Source organism: Ammodytes marinus (assembly GCF_949987685.1).
Source record: "Ammodytes marinus genome assembly, chromosome: 8".
Taxonomy (NCBI): Eukaryota; Metazoa; Chordata; class Actinopteri; order Uranoscopiformes; family Ammodytidae; genus Ammodytes; species Ammodytes marinus.
Genome location: NC_137212.1, coordinates 26,823,713 through 26,842,664, shown reverse-complemented (window position 1 = coordinate 26,842,664; position 18,952 = coordinate 26,823,713). Strand labels below are relative to the sequence as shown.

Genomic DNA, 18,952 nt, shown 5'->3' with positions numbered 1-18,952 from the left:
GGTTTCAATCTTTCATATGCAATAAAACCTATTAAAAATGTAGTTTAATGATTAAAAAGAGCTTTTTTCCATCAAAAACAACACTAAATAAACTCTCATATCAATAAAAACGTCAGACAGGAAATCTGACGGAGTTGACATCTGACGGTGGTGATAGGCCAATGACGGTAAAAAAAAAAAAAAAAAAGCTGGGAGGTTGTGTCAAAGCTTAGCTCAGTAGCTTAATATATATTGGATACATACATACATAAATACATGTCATTTAATTTGCCGAAACATAGGATTTGTATTTTTTCAACATTGCACCCTGTTTTGTCCCACTTCTCAAGAATCACTCAAGAATCACTGAAATATAAACAAGTCACACCTATGAACCTTAAATACTTTGAATAGTCAGAAGCTCTAGCTAACTTGATTGTAATAATGGACAAACAAAACCATCTACACTTGTAAGTTGTTGGAAAACATGTTAGACACAGCAGGTCATAGCGTTAGCTGGGGCAGTAGCAGAGCTGTGGAATAGAGAGTCTGTAGTTAATCATTAACCTTTGAGAGGACATGTTAGGTGACCTCTCTTATATGTCTGAGTAGGAGAGTACTAAGCTGCCTGTTCACAGAGAGCAACCAGTTGTTGACAGAAGAGGACAGAGATCAAAGTGAAAGAGAGTGTTCTGACAGACTCCTGACCTGAGTAGCTCACTGGTCAGACAGAGGGGTGGACATAGCTGGCTCTTTTTTCTTCACCTGCTTGCCACGGCTGGTTGAGCCTTCACTACTGGGCTTGTCACAGTGCTGGGAACATGTCGTCCCTCTCCGTACCTCCGCCGACATGCCTGCAGAGACCGCTGGCCGTTCCCCATCGGCACATGTTTGGACCGGGACCTTCCAACGTCCCAGCACGGATCTTGGAGGCCGGGGCCCAACCCGTCATTGGACACATGCACCCAGAGATATTTGAGGTGATTCAGTGGCTTTTAAAATATTGTTCTCTTTGAAATTTGGTCGAACGCTTTTACATACAAAGGCATATTATAATCAAATCAAATATTATACATGTGTACAGATCACTGGAAATGGATTAGAATTCAACAGACAATGGTGTACGTGTGCTTGTATGTACACCGTTGTATTGCTGCCTTTGTGAGAACTCATTTAAATTTGAGATTAGATTAAATAAAATTGATCATTTTTCAGGATACAAGTTCTTTCACAATAAAATGTGATTTTGCATCTGACCAGGAATCCAAAAAAAAATCATGATTATAGTAAGACAAACAGAATAAACAGCTGGAGGTTTAAGGATATGGTGTAAACCATTGATCTCATGTACAATATACAGCAGTATGAATAAACTATAGGTGTGATATATACTTTAGCCTACATTAAAAAACATTGGACATAATATTTATTTATTTATTATATTAATTCATATTTATTGCCATTATCAATTCATTTTTGCAGTTATTTTATCGATTGATCAGTGCAGTCCATAAGATGTGTGCCCATCACAGGTTCAAAAAGCCCAGGCTATGATATTTAAATGTCTTGTTTTGTCTGAGCAACAAATCAAGAACTCAATGGGATTCTGTTTAATATCACAGAAGAATAAGGAAACCAGTTAATAGTCAGATTCAAGAAGCCGGAAGCAGTGATTGGTTCCTTTTCATCCATCACCAATTTCTATACATCATGTAATCTCATCAACTCACTTGTGAATGCACAGGTTTAAAGGTTAACTAACCTGTGTTAAAGGCCTACTTCACCGGTTTGAATATGACGGTGTATTGAATTCTGAGATCCTATGTAGTATAAATGTGCGAAAAAAATTGAAATCGGTTCATCCTAGCCTGAGAAAAGGCAGAAAGAGTGTTTTTTTAACCCTATATTTCTCTTTCTCGTGACATCACAGAAAGAGAAATATAGGGTTAAAAAAAACACTCTTTCTGCCTTTTCTCAGGCTAGGATGAACCGATTTTAATTTTTTTTGCACATTTATACTACATAGGATCTCAGAATTCAATACACCTTCATATTCAAACCGGTGAAGTAGGCCTTTAAGAGCACTCTCTGTCAAGCCAACATTTTACTGTAGTAAAGGAAAATTATATTTCCCTTTGAATACGCTTATTAACCCACAATTCCCATTACAGATCATGAGTGACATCAAAAGTGGAATCCAGTACATGTTCCAGACCCAGAACAAGCTGACTTTAGCGGTGAGCGGCACTGGCCACACTGCCATGGAGTGTGCCATCTTCAACACAGTGGAGGCCGGCGAGGGCGTCCTGACTGCAGTCAACGGCATATGGGGGGAGCGGGCAGCAGAGATGGCTGAGAGGATAGGTAAGGCTGATGCTGTATTATTAGGTTCTGTTAACACATGCTATGACAAGACCAACAATAACTATACTGTGTTTGTCCATCTCTCAATACTTTCAAACATCCCTCAAAGATACATAGTTTCACTTGTAAAAGGGGCTTCGGTAATTTCCTAAAACAGCCAGGCACTGTTAGTTCTCAGCAAACAGTGCCTACATGGGAGTATAGAGTGCACTTTTATTTTGGACTATTTCCAGCTAACTAATAGACATTTGGTTGTCTTAGATACATTTGTTGCAGCAGTATTTTTGGGATTGACTTATAATATAATCAGTGCAAGTGTTGTGGCTCATTTTCATAGGAGTTGTTGACAATAGTAAAAATGCATAACATAAATTGACATTATAACAATTATTCTGAAGTGATTCACCCACAGAATATAATGCGTGTCAATCCAACAGGTGCCAGAGTGAATACCATTGTGGCGCCCCCTGGTGGCTACTTCACTAATGCAGAAATTGAGCAGGTATCACTCTTATACTCTCCTCCACTCAAATGAATATTGTCTTGGCTAAAGTCTGTGGGGTCACACTGCTGTCTCATCACAGGCCTTATCAAAACACAGGCCGGTGGTGTTCTTTCTCGCACACGGAGAATCCTCTACCGGCGTCCTGCATCCATTGGATGGCATCGGGCAGCTATGCCATAAGTAAGATGCAGCGCTCACTCCTATCTTCTGTTCACTATTGTCATAAACAATGTCAGAATAGAGCCATGCCCTGATTTCTTCCTACAGGTATAACTGCTTGTTTCTGGTCGACTCTGTGGCATCTATTGGAGGGGCCCCTCTTCACATGGACGAGCAAGGTTTGGTTTATTAGTACTACAAGTTTTTATTCTCTAAGATGACGAGACCCTTTACTGTGTTACATTATCTGTTTCTAAGACACGTATCGATTTCTTTATGGATTTTATTTTTATTTTTTAGGGATAGACATCCTGTACACAGGCTCCCAAAAGGTTTTGAACGCTCCTCCCGGTACAGCACCCATCTCCTTCAGTGAAAGAGCATGGTGAGGAATGCATAGACAAGTACGCCTAATATTTCTGGATATTGTGTAAAAATATGTATTAAAAGGTTGCATTTATCCACAGCCAGAAAATATTTAACCGGAGGACAAAGCCCGTGTCGTTCTTCTTGGATTTGAGTTGGCTCGCAAACTACTGGGGATGTGATGGCAAGCCGTCCAGAGTGTAAGATACATATCTGCTTTACACGCAAGCAGGAACGGATTACATTTAAAATGTGCTCGCATTTTTGGCCGTACTTGCACAATTTCTGAACGCCGCTTTCCGTTTTCTCTCCATTTCCTCTGTGCAGATATCACCACACAGGCCCAGTCACTGCCTTCTACTCTCTGAGGGAGAGTCTGGCTGTCCTTGTTGAAGAGGTGGGACATGCCTCAGAATGGAATACTTTGAATGTGTATCTGTATGAGCTTCAACTAATTAATTGACCCTCATTTACAATGAAGTTGAGTCAAAAGCGACTCAAAAGCAACAATACACACACACACACACAATACACAATGCAAATACATCAAATACACAACAAGCTGACAAAGAGACAAAACAATTGAAACATTCAAACTGCTCTGTACAGATAGCTATTGAACAATGAATTGCCAAAACATATGCGTTACCCATAACCGATCAATTACCTTTTTGCTTAGGATGGAGTGCCCTGAAATAAACAAGACCAGAAATAGAACTATGCGTAAATGGTCAGCTATTCTTAAATGTGTTTTCGAGCCAATTTTTTCTGTTGATTTAAGGGTCTGGAGAAATCATGGGAAAGACATGAAAAGTCGGCAGAGTATTTCCACGCTGGCCTAGAGAACATGGGTCTCAAACTTTTTGTCAAAGAAAAGGTGAGTTTGAAACGTCAACACAATCTTGTCATTTTTAGTACATCACAAACGTGGCCGTCATATGTATGTATGAGTTTTGACTTCAATGGTTTGTTACAGAGAGCCAGACTGCCTACTGTTACCACTATTGTTGCTCCTCATGGATACGACTGGAAGGAGATTACATCCTACATCATGAAAACACACAATCTAGAGATTTCTGGGGGGCTTGGCCCATCAGTGGGCTTGGTAAGAGATAATAGGCCTATATGTATATCCATCATGACGTTGCTTAACTCAAGCACATAGCCTAACTCCCAGATGTTTTTTTGGCATGTTCAGGTGCTGCGTGTGGGACTTATGGGATGTAACAGCAGCAAGGCCGGGGTTGACATGGTGTTGGCGGCACTGACAGACGCTCTGAAACACTGCCATAAGAGCAAAGTGTGACGTGTTGCTGATGGATGCTATGAAGCTAATCCTGAATCAACGCTGCTCATAAGGAATGACTGTGTGTAATAAATCAATGATTATTCTGAGGCTTGTTTTATGCTGCTCAATCACTACTTGAATGTCTTCAAAATGCTGGAGATCAATAGCCTGGAAATCCAGACCCTGATATCTTGAACAATATAAAATGTTATTTGCCAGTGCCTAGTGGCAGGTCTGGAAATGCCAGGCTAGTAGATCAAAACTTTTAACAACTAAAAAGTGCTCTTTACAGCCCAACGCTGGGTAGTGGTAAATACCTACTATTTGAAAAATCAAAGTACATTAGATAAGGTACAGTAGTCATCCATTTGGGAACCTGCGCCATTGGGCATTATGGGCAATGAGAGAGCGGTAGAGGACACAGCAAAAAGTTTAAAAGAAGACATGTACCATGGTTAAACTATCAAAAGCACAGGGAAAGGGTAGGCCTACAGCATGGAGGGAAATCAATTAAAGTGTGGCAACAGCGCTGGGCTCAGGAGATAAGATCTATAGACAACTACATGCAATAGAGATAAATGGGATGAGTTGGTAAAAACTTAATATAGGATACAGTAACTTGAACGGGACTCTTCACATTATAGAGGAGCTTTAACAGGACTGTGTGAACTTTGCCAGGTTACACCAACAGTAGAACAGAGACAAAGGACACGAGGGAATGAATGGATAGATTGGGGCTATAGTAAGCAGGTTTTAGAGGACACTAAAGGGTTTCTAAAGAGAACAGGACTGACAAGGGGAAATCCATGGTGACTTGGGTTGTGAACCGGAGGGTCTCCAGCCCAGGTCCAGTATGGGACCAGTCCCAGAGTGTGGACAGGAGGCTGGACAGGCTCAACTCCTGGACACTGCCAACACTGCCATGAGTTTATTTGGGCCTGTGTGTAGGTCAAAATAATAACAACAGGGTGAACACTGAATTTCCCCAGGTATTATTGAAGTATTTCTTAAATAGCTATGAAAACCGTTTTGTTTTTATTCTATAGGCTACACAGTAGGCTATGTATGTATATGTATATATATCTATGGACAGAGCCTCCATATGAAAACAACAGGGGATGCAATGGTTATATAAATAAAAGTATGTCCCAATTGTATACCTACTACGTGCTAATTAGATTATTTTTATGGTCAGCTGTATTATGTAGAATAGAAATATGAGTATGCAATTTGGAACGCAGGGTTTGATTTGAGTAGAGTTTGGGAGACAAAGGATGTTCCAGTCTGCCTGCCGTACAAATCAGACCCTGTGCAAAGGTTAATAAGCCTGCATAGTCTAGATTCTGGACTATATAAAAATAGTTTTAGTTTTTTTTTTGCGTTTTTTTTTATGATTGTCTCGTTTGCAGTTAGAACTCATCTAAGATCATCCTAGGAACTATCAGACGGGTTCAAAATATTTCAAAGTTCCTCATAGGAGGTGTAAACAAAAGAAATAAAATAAAATCGGATAAACTAACTGGACATTGTAGGAGTTAACCAAGTCTCCAGGAGATGGCAGTAGTGCAGCAACGTAAATGGAAGCTGCCGTTTAGCCCCAAACGTGAAGAATAAAGAGGAAGTGCGTCATGATATTATACTTCCTTGTTGACATTTTGCATAAGTAAATGGCGGGTAAATGGTGAAAAGGACGCCTCCAGAGAGAAACCAGTTCAGCTCGCTTTTGCTTTATTTATTTTTTTATTCAGCGACAGCACGGCGCTGGTAAAGAGTCTGCGGTAATGGCGTGTAAAAGAGGAGCGCTCATCGTGCTGGAGGGGGTGGACAAAGCCGGGAAGACCACCCAGTGTAAGAAGCTGGTCCAGGCGCTGCAGCAGAGCGGCCGCCCCGCCGAGATGATGAGGTTCCCCGGTGAGGCGTCTTATCTTCGGTCACTGTATCTTTGTTACTGGGCATGCTAGTGCTTTAGGTGTAGTGTAAGTGTGTCATTAATATAACGTGCCGTGGTGTGTGTGGGGGGTTTCTTGGGCTGCAGACAGGACCACCACTATCGGCCAGCTGATCAGCGCTTACCTGGAGAAGAAGAGTGAGCTGGAGGACCACACGGTGCATCTGCTGTTCTCCGCAAACCGCTGGGAGCTGGTGTAAGGCCCTTTGCTTTACTGTGTACACATACTTTAGTCCTCACGGCAGACATGTTGACACGTCATAGCAGGAAAAACCCAGCTGTTTGCATACGGTTACTAAAGATAGTTTCTGGTATTATACTGACTGGACACAATTATAAACGCAGCATTTTTTTTTCATGAGCAGAAGCCAAAGATCTCAGACTTTTTTCTTTTTAAACAAAGGCCTATTTCTCTCAAATTCTGTTCACAAATTTGTTTAAAAATGTGTATTAGTGAGCACTTCTACTTTGTTGAGATAATCCATCCACCAAACAGGTGTGGCATTATATCAAGGTGCTGATTAGATTAGCATGATTATTGCACAGGTCTGCCTGCCTTGGCTGGTCATCCGATTTATTCTAGTTTCAGTAACATTAGCTTAAAAACTCAAACTGTTTAAATGAAGTTATTCAGACTATTTACAAGATAAAACTTATTTTTGAATAAAAGTCTTCAGTAGGAGACAGTGGGCTTAGATACGTTAGGGAAGTCAGTAAAGGTGGAGTCACCGATTCTGGAGAATGCTTGTGATCGAATCAATTTGTCAAATCAATAAATATCGTTTCATGATCCACTACCCGTCCATACTACTGTGCACTGAAAAAAAATCTACTGTTAATACACAGCCTAGGCTCTATAAACTGGTATGTAAACAGAGGGGGACCACAATGGCTAGCAACATGCCTGTTTACAGAGCCTAGGTTATGTAGTGGATCATGAGGACATAGTCACTGATTTTGACAACTTCTTTTGTTAGCCTTGGCATGTTTCCTCTAGCTTGTATATATTATGGCTGACATTTTCGAACTGTGCATTATGAAATTTTACCACAGGCCATTGATGAAGAAGAAGCTAGACCAAGGCATCACTCTGATTGTAGATAGGTACGCCTTCTCTGGAGTGGCTTTCACCAGTGCTAAGCCGGTGAGTCTTGTTTCCTCAGCCTTTTCAAGCTGGGCATCCATCAGACAGTCTTATGTTGTTGGAGGAGGGGAGTGTTTGACATGTTGACATCCCCCCCAGGGTTTCTGTCTGGACTGGTGCATGAAACCCGACGTGGGCCTTCCAAAGCCGGACCTGGTCATGTTCCTCCAGCTCAGTCCGTCTGAGGCGGCTCTCAGAGGTCAGTTTGGAGAGGAGAGATATGAGACCAGCGTCTTCCAGAGAGCAGTCCAACAGAAGTTTGAACATCTGATGAAGGATCCCTCAGTCAACTGGCAGGTATGGAAAACGGGCTCTGGATTGTAGATTTATTCTCAGGTGTCATTTTAAAGGGGGAGTAAGCGATTATGGAGAATGCTTGTTCGTCATAGTCAGTGAATAGGTCAATGATCCGCTAACTGACCGTACAGTGGGTGAGCTGGGAAAAAATCTGGTGAAAACAGTAGGGCTGGCCCGAATTATTCGAATATTCGAATACTCGTTCGGAAAATTAGTATTCGGAGCTTCGTTTTTTTTTTTTTTTTTATATATACGTATATATATATTTTTTTTTTGCAAGAAGCTAGTACTGCAATATAATGTCATCAAATAATTTTATATTTGGATATAAAAGTTAGTAATATTGTAGTAGTAGTAGTAGTAGTAGTAGTAGTATTGCTCATTTAGGAGGATATTACATCACTAAGTGTCATAGCGCATCCATTACTTCACCTCCGAGCGCGTAAATCTTCAACAAAATATGCAGATACTGTCTGAATCGGTTCCAGGGAGTATATAGGGATTATTAACGTTTACATTTTTTTTTAATGTTGTTTTTGATGGTGTGCTTTTCTGGAATGAATATTCGAATATTCGCTCGGAAAAACCAACGAATATTCGAAGCCTGAAAAATGGCATTCGGGCCAGCCCTAGAAAACAGACGAGGCTCTGTGAACAGGTACATTAACCAAGTGGCTCGGGCCGGCCCTCCATTGCTAGCAACAATGCTATCTATATAGGCTAAGATACTGATCAGCTTATACTTTGATGTTAAGTATTTGGCTTCAAAGCTTATTTATATATGTACAGGCTTAGTGTCACACCTGCTACAGTACTAATTAAAAAGACATGCTACCTGTATTTTCATAGTAATACATCTTGGCCTTAGCGTTTACAGAGCCTTGGCTGTGTATTTCAAACAAGGTTTTTTTTCCCCTGGCACACACAGGTTGCGGATTGTGAGGAGATATTCACTGATTTCAACAAAGTGATTTTGACAACAAGCGTTCTCTAGCATTGCTGACTCCACCTTTTAGTGAATAATAACCCATTTCTAATTCTAATATCAATTGTTTTGTTCTAGGTAATTGACGCTTGTAATAGTGTTGAGGATGTGCACAAAGACATCACCACCTGCAGCCTGAATGCCATCAACACAGCTCAGAACCTGCCACTTGGAGAGCTATGGAAGTCTGAGTGAAGCTGCTGTTAGGAGACCAAGACAGACTCTTTGTATAGTAACTAAAGGACTCATGTGCACTCTTGTACACTTTTAAAGCCATTTTTAAACTTGTCATTGCTTTATTGAATGCGGAAGAGAAATGCTTTGACATACAATTTCATACAATTGCCCATTGTCAAATATCAGATCTGATTTATTTTTTAATCCTCTTTACATGTCATTTTTTTCCTCACCGGTCTATATAGCGTGTTGATTAATAAATAATCTTCAAATAAAGAAGTGTATATGATTTGGACTTGGCAAGGATACTTTGCATGAACAATTAATAAAAATTGTCTGTAGAAGTGACTTAATTTGGTTTCATTACAGGCTGTTACAGACTTATCAGTGACAAACTGCGGAAGCCACGGGCATCATAAACCATTGTTCTTTTACAACATAAAACTGTTATGGCAATTTAACTTATGGAGTCAGGGAAAGGCACCATATCACTTCAGAATAAACATTTAAAGTGTTAAGACTCAAATGGAAACGCATGTATGTGAAGATGTGCATACAGAATAGATCCTGAGCTGCTGCTACGGCTTCCACCAGGGCAGTCTCAATGTTGGATACAGAGAGCATTCAGTGGCTGTTGAGAGAAAACGCTGTGTGACACACACTGACTACACCATTGGAGCTGGACTGGCTCAAGAGCTCTCCAGTTTTAAAGTTCATCCCCTCAGGCTTCCCTTCTGATACAGAGAAGAGGACAGATTCTCTGTGCCCACTGTGGAGAACAGTGAATCATTGTTCATAGATCCCTCACAGGGAAAGGATCTCAAACTCTTCATCCTCCGAGTCAAAGAAGCGCTCCAACCTGTCCGAGTCTGAGAAATCTGGGAAGTAAGTGTCAACGCAGAGGAAAAAGTGAAAAAAGCATTAAAATTCATGAATGAATTTTTCGAAATCTATTTCTCAAAAGAATCTGCAATTCATTTACCAGGAGTAAGGTTGAGGGCGTCCATGCTGACCATGTGGGAGGGCTGACTGTCTACCAGCTCGAACATGGGCAGGCCCCCTCTCTTGCAGGACAGCTAGAGGAGTAATGCAGTAAAGTGATGCTTTATTAAACAGCTACACACCAGTCCAGAGAGCAACAAAAGAGCAGTGTTCTGGGAGACGTACCCTTCTTATGCGCATACACCAGTCATCAAACTCGTCCTCTGTTCTGCAGAAGAAACCCTGGTTGACACCAGAACATCTGAGTTACTGGAATGGGTTTAGCTTTCAGCCTGCTTACATTCACATTTAGTTTGAGATACATGTAGCCGCCAATAACATAATTTTTCAGTTTTTAATATAATAAATAAATGGAGTAACTTGCCATTAACGTAATTACTTTTTGCCCATAATGTAATAAGTTCTTACATTATTGTCTGGTTGCAATATTTAGGGTGAGTGTGATTTTTTTATAGCCAATTAAAAAAACAGCGATAAGTATATTATTGCATTCTGGCTCCTGTTATTACATTTTGAAATAAAATTTTAAATGTATTACACTATTGGTAGTTATTATGTTATTGGCTGCGACAAAACATAAGCTCTGTGCTATACAAAAAAAAAAAAAAAGGGAAAACCTCTCCCTGGCATCCTTACCGCTGCAATAGATGGGTCCAGTTCACAGATGTGCATGCGACAGGGTGGGTGCTGACAATGGTACGTGTCATCAGGCACTTGGCCATCTTCACATGGCTCCACTGCAGGCTGAGTGGTGTGTGGGTCTAAATAGATGAGTTCCTCTCCTGAAACAGACACAAGCAATGTTTAGAATTAGAATGCTGTCTCTGCTGTGGGTAGATTAATATGGTGAGCATGACCATGTTTATTTCACAAACACGAGAGACTAGACATACCGACAAAACCAATGAAGTAATGGGCACTGTTGGGTTTTCCCCCAATAACACCCAGGGACTGAGGCAGCATGAAGCATTGCTGTGAAAAAGAGACAAGAGGGTTTATCTCACCCAGCTGTAACTGTCTCAGTGGTAATACAGGTACTTGTTTTAATACAATATAAAGCCAAAATCTCCAACAGCAAGCACACCAGAAAGCCATTAGCTAGGTTGACATAAAACCAGGTAAAAGTCCAGAGTACAAACCTTCAGTATTTTATTTTCAAATGTAGGATACATATCCTCAAAGCACAGCTGTAGCACCATTAAACTGTCATGTATGTTGATGCTGATTGTATTGTATATAACACTTTTATTAAAGTAATGTTACTATTGTGAGACAGCCATCAGCACAGACTCATTTGAAGGCTGCGCTGCATCAACACACAAAAGCAATGCTACTTTGACAACACTTAATGAGAACACAATTTATTTAAAAAAAAATATATTATTCTAATTACTATTCTTATAATATACAGTCTTTAAAAAAACATCAAATTATGTGTTTGTTTGTTAGGAATGACTGGAATGCAGATGGAGAAAGTGGCCCTGTTTCACATAAAAGTTAGTTCACTGTTAAGTATTGAATACGAGTCATTCAAATGTTAAACCATAAATTCAGTTTTTTCTATGTATAAATCAAGTTTCCAGTAATAATCTCATATAAAAAAAAACTTGCAACATTGAGAAATTAAATGTTATTTTATCTACCAACAATTGGGAATGCGTGCTCCGAAGTACCTTACCTTGAGTGTTTCAATGTAGGCCTCGTTGATGTCACTGAGCCCCAGTCTGAGTGGGATGAGCAGGACCAGAGGCTTCCATAGAGCCGTCTCTTCCTCCGCCATGGCACACGCCCCCTCCATGCAGCCGTTCAGCTCCGCCCCTCCCTCTGCCCCACCACAGGCTCCTTCAACGTCCAGCCACGGCATACACAGACGCTCTGGAGGCACACATATCAACACAACATTAATGACAAAGTCTTTATGCTGAAAGAAAGAAAAAAACATAGACTTGGATTCTTACCTTAGAGTCACTCAGCTACTTTATATTAATTCCAAACATCATCCTAAAAGGAAACTTTCAACTTAAAAAACCTTTGAAATCTCTTGTGTATATTTGCACATGTACAAGGACCAAAATACTGTTATTGGATAAACCTCTGCTTCTTTAATAAAAAGGAACATTTGCTGAAGGGCCAATTCTGAAAAAATAATTCCAGGTTAAGTCCTTAGTTTAGCCTGTAGTACAAGAACAAGGGTGACATTTAAGCTCCATGTGCTAATGAATGAGAAGAGCAAAACACTCAACAGAAAAGTGCACTCACTGATCTCCTCGATCACCACAGTGTTGTCCATCGCCACGTGTACAACTAGTCTGCTCCATGTATCAAACACTGCCAGCTTCCTGAAAGCAAGACAGCTCATTGAAGCACCTCATACTTTTCAATGTTACCATGTTAGAAAAGACATTTCTTTAAAATGACACCTCCTCTTGTCTTTTTTGTTCATTGTTTGACAGGGATGGATGAATACATGGTGAGTGGATAAGAAAGACATCATTGTGTAGAGGACAAAAATGCACTTTCTAAGTGTAAGACGATATACCCATTCCAGCTATAAAAAAAACATAGCCATTTTGAAGCACCAGCAGTGGAAAAGAAAAGAGCAAGCAAATAAACAAACACTGAATGTAAAAATTAATGTTGTTTACCAGAAGACTGTACCCGTATCAACTTTTAATCTTTAACTTGTTAAGATAAAAAATTAATTATTTAAGCCACTTGTTCCTCCAGCTTCTCAAACAAAAGGATTTGTCATTTTAATATCCAGGTAAATTAAATCTCTTTGGGTGTTGGACTTCAACTTGACCTTAACAAGCTATTTGAAGATTTCACCATAGGCTCTGGGGAGCTTGTGAACACTACTTACTTTAGAACCTGGGCGACTGTGTTTGGTCCGTACCACTGGCCTATAGGCTTTCCCTCTCCAACTCCCATTTGGGCTGTGGCATTTAAGGACAAAAAAAAAAAGGAAATTATTTTATGGAAACTCTTTTAGAAGTGTCTGAGTGAGTCCGTTATGCTCCATATAATTAGAAGGGTCTGACACTGACTACTTACCGATTTGATGGAGGGAATAATAGCTGTCTTTTTTGTCTATGAAGGCGTTGAGAATACTGATGTACTCTTCTCTTTGTTTCTGACCTCTGGCCCATCTCCAGTCTGAGAACAACAAGTCACTTATCAAGCCTGATTAAAAGGAGCTCTGTCCGGTACAGTCAGTGCCACACAGTGATAACATCTGGTATTATATATTTATCCATCGACAATCGAGGGAGCAATCTGTTTGTCTGATTACATATTGTTTTGAAGGAGGTATCTTACCTCTGCCTAAATGTCTACACATCAAGGCCTCGCCCAGGATCATCTGTCCACACCGTAACATACATCCCCATCCGGTATCTGACGTTGGCCCTGTTCCACCTGTAATACATCCAAGGTTCATCATGTGTGAGATCCCCTTTTTTAGGTCGATATAATATTAAAAAGATTGAGTAAACACACACTCACACTTCTTCACTTACCGATAGGCGGGAAGTTTTTTCTGTATGTGAACCATAGTCTTGAAGTGACATCTGATAAAATATCATCTTTCTCTACACGAAGACCAGAAATCAGCATATTACAATACAGTCATAGGGGAAAGCATTTACTTTAATATGATTCTTTATAATGTGCTGTACAATCCCACTGTACCTGTGAGGGCATTGTATTCTTTCCCCAAGATCCACACAGGCTCTGAGGTCTCTGGAAAATCTTCAAACTCTCCAAAGCGAAGTGTGTCGTACGTCAAGGTAGCTGCAAAAAGAGGACCAATGTGGTCAACTGTAGGTTTGTGGGAAATGACAGGGGGACAGCCTGGTTGTGTTGTTGAACAGTGACCACTGGTTGCAGAGTATCTATTAGTTGCTTCAGTTGAATTCCAGTAACTTCCTGCATTAGAGAGTAACATAGGCTTTTAAATCTTTGATCCTGTATTAACCTGGGTCCTATTTAATATGCATGGGAGCAAGTCAATCTCCCTTTGAGATGAAAAACGGTTTACACTTCGTGACGGGTTAATTGATAAGGAAGGCAGTGCCCCTTTAATAATGGACAATAACATTGACGGCATCTCACATGACATAAAAAAAAGATCTAACAATTATATTTGAAATTAGCTATCTATAAATAAGTATGTACATAAGTAAGTGGATGGTCGGTTAAAAAGCCAATACAGTGCCAGCCTTGGCTCAAAGTTAGGTGCATTTAGGCACGACGGTAATGGACACCATTAAAGGATACACTTCCTCTTAAGAAAGAAAGTGCTGCCTAGTGTTATACACCAGAGCCTGTTTTCACGCTTTAGATATAAACTTTTAAAACTTTTTTTTAAAAATGGTTTCAAGCCAACACATCACGCTGTCCTTGTAATTAACAGCACAAAGGAAAAGTTGACAAGCTAACTCACTGCCTGTCAGTGAGCTAGCTCGGATACAGGAACTGAGATTGACAGGTTTATAGCTAAATAAATAAGGGTTGTATTTGCAGTCAAAAGTTAATGAAATGCATTTGGTTGTCAACTTGTTGCCTCCCGAGTGCTTTTACTAACTAAATTCCTCTCTAACCTCTCTTATAGCTGATAGCGTTGCCGATGCTAACAATACAGTAGCACAAACAGTGATGTGGATGGTGACAGTGCATCGACTCAGATGTGCATCTTGGGCGTAACATAAACGTTAGCATAAACTGTCGTCCCGAGCAAAAATGGCAGGTTATGGATAATTGTGTAAAACAACAGCACCTGCCATTAAGACGGATGACACCTGGGCTCCGTATAGGAAGTTATGAAGATGTACGGTGAGCTGTCAACGCATATTTAGCAACAGTAGGCTAGCATTAGTTAGCAGTTAGCTTTAGTCATCACTTTAGCAGGCTAACGTCACCGAGGCTATAAAACAACATTACTTTGTGCTGAACAGGCAGTCGAAGTTAGCAATTCTGACACGAGAGAGCAGAAGATTTGGCGATAATGATGAGACTGGAATAGCTTGCTAGGAGAAAGAAAAGCTGTCTTTTTTTACTAGGAAATCTCGCTTACCTGCATCCATCCCGACGGTCTTCACCCTATCTTGTTTGTTGTTCTCTGGACTCTGAACAGCTGGACCAATGAGAAGAGAGTCCTGCTGCGGAATGCGGAGAGAGGCGGGACATCTCACAAGATGTCCAATGACGTTTGAGAAGGGGGGTTACTTTGCCCTAACCAATCAGTAGCTGCTGACGTTTCCGTCCCGTTGAAAACAACTTCGTACATTACAGTTGAAAGGATATCATGCTGCTGTCCCTTATCTGACCATTAGGGCAATGCCAATGAGTATACAAGTCATCTTTCCATTTAGAAATTTCTAGAGCCTTCACTTAGAAAGGTAATAGGCTACAAGTCTCAGTCTATAAGAAAGTCAAAATAGGCTACCTATAGGCTATTTTATTTAGACGAGGGGGAAAGCCTGCGTCCACACTACAGAATGAAAAAATAGTCTGGACAGCAGTGGGTGCCTTTTGAATTTGAAAGTGGCAATGACATGAGATCATGAGATCCAATGGCAATGATATGGCATAAATGAAAACACTACTGAAAACCTTAGGAGGGACCACTTCAGGTGAGCAATCTGCTCTTGTGAAGAAGGTGAGCAAATCCCATCTCTACTTATTATGTCTTGAAAAACCCCAACTCATTCAAATTCTTCTCATCTCATGTAGTCCAGTCTGGGTCTAGTGACGTTCATTCAACCACTAAGTGGTAACATAAGAACATCAATGTATTTATCATCTATTATTCCGGGCAGTGTGTAAAATATACTGAATAACACCAAGATGTAGTTGACCTTAGAAGTAAACACATGCGTCTAACATCATGGTGTAGGTTCAATAAATCTGGACTGAACAAAGACTTTGCCTGACACAATTATCCTGTTAGAGGTTTTGACCAAGCAACAGTCAGAATGTCTCTCAGTTTTGTTCTATTGCATCAGTTTCAAAACCTCAAAACTGTCAATCATCAACTGCCAAAGCCTTGGTTTGAGCTGAAAATCAAATAAAACATGCAGCTGAGAAAAATAACTACTGTATGTTCAGCAAATGCTTGCAAAAAAGGTTCCCATTCAAAAATAATTATTATCAAATCAAATTATGTGAGATTTAGACAAAACACAAATACACACGTCAGACAGTGAATGTTTTGGACATCGGCGTTTGAATTTGGTGCCAATCCCTTTTAAATCCCTCGCTCCCAAGCATCATTTACTGTAAAGCCTGCCAAAAATGTGTTTAATGATATGTGGTCCTTCAGATTGTGGAGCACTGGAATAATCATAGTTTCCAGTGCAGTAAGGCTACGGCTGAGGCCACATTGAAATAAAGAAGTGAGGAGTTGATAGGATATGACATCTATCTACTTCTACGAAAAACAAAGACAAAAAGGCTTTCATCTTTTCTATTAAAGAGGCTGTAGAACGGCTTCAACTTTTACATCTGTTGTTTGGTTGATGGGATGTGAATAATAGTTACTTGACACATAAACCTAACTCCACAAAGTTGTGGTAATGCCCAGAAACATCTGTTGGAGATTGCTTTCACTCTGTTTTTATATGTTTCAGTGTGCAAAACTTTTAAAGCAAAGGCAGAGAGATGGATACGATATAGTACATTTTGAAATGTTAAAGTAACACTTAAATAGTTCAATTTAACACCATTTCCATGTGAATTGTGACCTCTTTCAACAGTGTTAAAATTTGAGAGTTAAATTAACTCTTAATATAGTTGAAAAAACAAGATTCGGTTTGGTTTTAAAAGGAGAAGGAGAGGACAGGTCTTCATATTGAGTACTTTTTGCACCACTTCTTTTAAATACAGAAATGTTCACCAATACTTGGGGGGGATTCTACTACCACTGTTATTGTAATAACTCAGAAAGAGCTCATGCACTTTGACACTGCATATTTCAGGGGAATTTACTGTATACTTTGTGTCAAAATGTGAAACGATTTGATTGATGACTTTGACCTTTTGACCTATTCATCAATAAACCCCCTCCCCCACTTCCGGCCTGGTTGTTCCGGTATACACACAACCTATCCCTGCGTTCCAATACCCATACTTACCTACCATTTAGTATGCCAGAAAAAGATTTAGGATGTCCCAATACATGCACGTCAATTGTAGTATGCTGAAAATACATAAATGCCCCACTAACTCCAATAGCATTTTGGATTATTTGCCTTTATTCTTGACATTTCTCGACATAACAAAAACAAATCTTCCTTACCTGATTGTTTTTCTCTCCTGTGGCCCTAAAACTCCTCTGTACTCTGTCAACTCATTTGTCAATGGCTTATGAAAAAGTTACGCCTCGTCCACAAGACGTACCCGATGATGCCCTTTATTATCAAGGCATCATGCAGTGTGTGAAAAAGACTAATGTCTAAAATGTTAGACAATGAGATTGTGAAAAAAGCCTCTGCACGTTGTTATAAATGTCAACAATAAGCCGTGTTTCGGCCCAAGATTTGACTGATAGACAAGCTGTGGAGCGTGGGAGATTTCAGAGGAGGACTGGTGTGAGTGATCAGACAGAGATGAATTTTGAATTTTCAGCAATAGAATCGTATCATATTTTGATACAAAGTATCTTCTCCAGCCAAACTGCCTTTATTCTTTCCCCTGAATACAGACATCTGGGTATTTAAAGAGGACCTATTATGCTTTTTCAACTTTTATGACCTATAAATGTTGTTATAATGATGTATAGTCATGTTTGACCATACTAAAGTGTCAAGTAATGACTTACATGCATTTAGACGTATTCCCTGCTGACCGTCTGGGGTGGCTGTGCAGAGCGCTAAACACTAGGGCAGCCGGTCGCGATGCACTTGTTCAAATTTCCGGGATTCCTTACGTAGAGAATCCGGATTTTTTCATGTATGGTAATGCTGCAACGTGCTCAGGCACGCTCTGGCCATGCACCCGCCTGCTCAAATCTGCCCGCGCGCTGCTGAAAGTGTTCCGGAAGGAAGGTAACCAATCACAAAGGAGTGGGGTTTGCGGGAGGGGGCGGAGAAGCACATAGCGGAGTGTGGACAGAGAATGCTGAAATTGCTGAGATGAGAGGAAGAACTTCCGAAAATCTACATGGTTTTTTGTGCTGTGATTCGTGTCAGGTTACTCTATAGGAGTCATTCATGAGAAATTAAGACCAGAAAAGTAGTACAATAGATCTTTAAAGTACAAACTCAGCCTTTGCTCTCTGAATACAACTATAGTGCATTTTCACAGTTTCAAATGCTTATTAATAAACAATGAAATCTCCAACTCAGTCCAGCCAATCTCTTACATTGTTACACCATTACTTTCTGGTAGGCAGCTGCAAATGGTAAATGGACCCCACTTATACAGTACTTTTCCCTGGTTTTTCACAGACCCAAAGCTCTTTTTGTACACATTCACCCAATCACACACACACACACATTCATACACCGAGCACCGATTCAGCCACCAAGCAGGGTGCAAGCTTACTATCAGGAGCAATTTAGTTTTCAGTCTCTTGCCCAGGGCCACTTCGACAGGTGGCGGGGAGACAGGGGATGGACCCACCGACCCTGAAAGCGAGTGGACGACCGCCCTGCCTGCTTTGCCACAGCCTTGCAAAGAAAAATCTAATGTTTCAATTAACATTTAAAGCTGAAGAATTGACAGATTGCTGCAAAAAC

The 18,952-nt window shown here is 40.3% G+C and overlaps 3 protein-coding genes across 6 annotated transcripts; 2 read left to right on the top strand and 1 right to left on the bottom strand.

The window, feature by feature from the left end:
* Positions 1–800: 800 nt before the first annotated feature.
* Positions 801–4,679, top strand: agxta (alanine--glyoxylate and serine--pyruvate aminotransferase a; the record flags this gene model as incomplete). Its single annotated transcript, XM_080032702.1, has 11 exons — positions 801–959; positions 2,151–2,343; positions 2,781–2,845; positions 2,928–3,028; positions 3,116–3,186; positions 3,308–3,392; positions 3,475–3,573; positions 3,701–3,770; positions 4,155–4,250; positions 4,350–4,478; positions 4,572–4,679. The coding sequence occupies 11 exons, from the start codon at positions 801–803 to the stop codon at positions 4,677–4,679; spliced, it is 1,176 nt and encodes a 391-aa protein (XP_079888828.1).
* A 1,649-nt stretch (positions 4,680–6,328) lies between these two features.
* dtymk (deoxythymidylate kinase (thymidylate kinase)) lies at positions 6,329–9,253 on the top strand. Its single transcript, XM_080033265.1, has 5 exons — positions 6,329–6,572; positions 6,697–6,805; positions 7,663–7,753; positions 7,853–8,050; positions 9,114–9,253. The coding sequence occupies exons 1-5, from the start codon at positions 6,443–6,445 to the stop codon at positions 9,228–9,230; spliced, it is 645 nt and encodes a 214-aa protein (XP_079889391.1). The 5' UTR covers positions 6,329–6,442; the 3' UTR covers positions 9,231–9,253.
* A 665-nt stretch (positions 9,254–9,918) lies between these two features.
* Positions 9,919–15,326, bottom strand: atg4b (autophagy related 4B, cysteine peptidase). Of its 4 annotated transcripts, none has more exons than XM_080033264.1 (13): positions 15,289–15,326; positions 13,905–14,006; positions 13,733–13,804; positions 13,533–13,631; positions 13,269–13,370; positions 13,078–13,150; positions 12,474–12,553; positions 11,893–12,089; positions 11,108–11,186; positions 10,851–10,996; positions 10,380–10,436; positions 10,195–10,288; positions 9,919–10,090 (listed from the first exon to the last, which is right to left on the bottom strand). In XM_080033264.1, the coding sequence occupies exons 1-13, from the start codon at positions 15,296–15,298 to the stop codon at positions 10,017–10,019; spliced, it is 1,185 nt and encodes a 394-aa protein (XP_079889390.1). In that variant the 5' UTR covers positions 15,299–15,326; the 3' UTR covers positions 9,919–10,016. The 4 variants fall into 4 exon arrangements, 2 of the variants coding, with proteins under 2 accessions (XP_079889390.1, XP_079889389.1); XM_080033263.1 differs by having other exon boundaries at positions 9,919–10,107; positions 10,197–10,288; XR_013844999.1 differs by having other exon boundaries at positions 10,047–10,090; positions 10,380–10,422.
* Between the last annotated feature and the right edge of the window lie 3,626 nt (positions 15,327–18,952).

Excerpts from the sequence above, each read along its gene's own strand:
- dtymk (XM_080033265.1), top strand. The coding sequence starts at position 6,443 with ATGGCGTGTAAAAGAGGAGCGCTCATCGTGCTGGAGGGGGTGGACAAA. Across the intron at positions 6,573-6,696 it reads CGAGATGATGAGGTTCCCCG|ACAGGACCACCACTATCGGC; the intron begins GTGAGGCGTCTT and ends CTTGGGCTGCAG. Across the intron at positions 8,051-9,113 it reads ATCCCTCAGTCAACTGGCAG|GTAATTGACGCTTGTAATAG; the intron begins GTATGGAAAACG and ends GTTTTGTTCTAG.
- atg4b (XM_080033263.1), bottom strand. Across the intron at positions 13,371-13,532 it reads GTGTAGACATTTAGGCAGAG|ACTGGAGATGGGCCAGAGGT; the intron begins GTAAGATACCTC and ends TGTTGTTCTCAG. Across the intron at positions 11,187-11,892 it reads CCTACATTGAAACACTCAAG|CAATGCTTCATGCTGCCTCA; the intron begins GTAAGGTACTTC and ends TCTTTTTCACAG.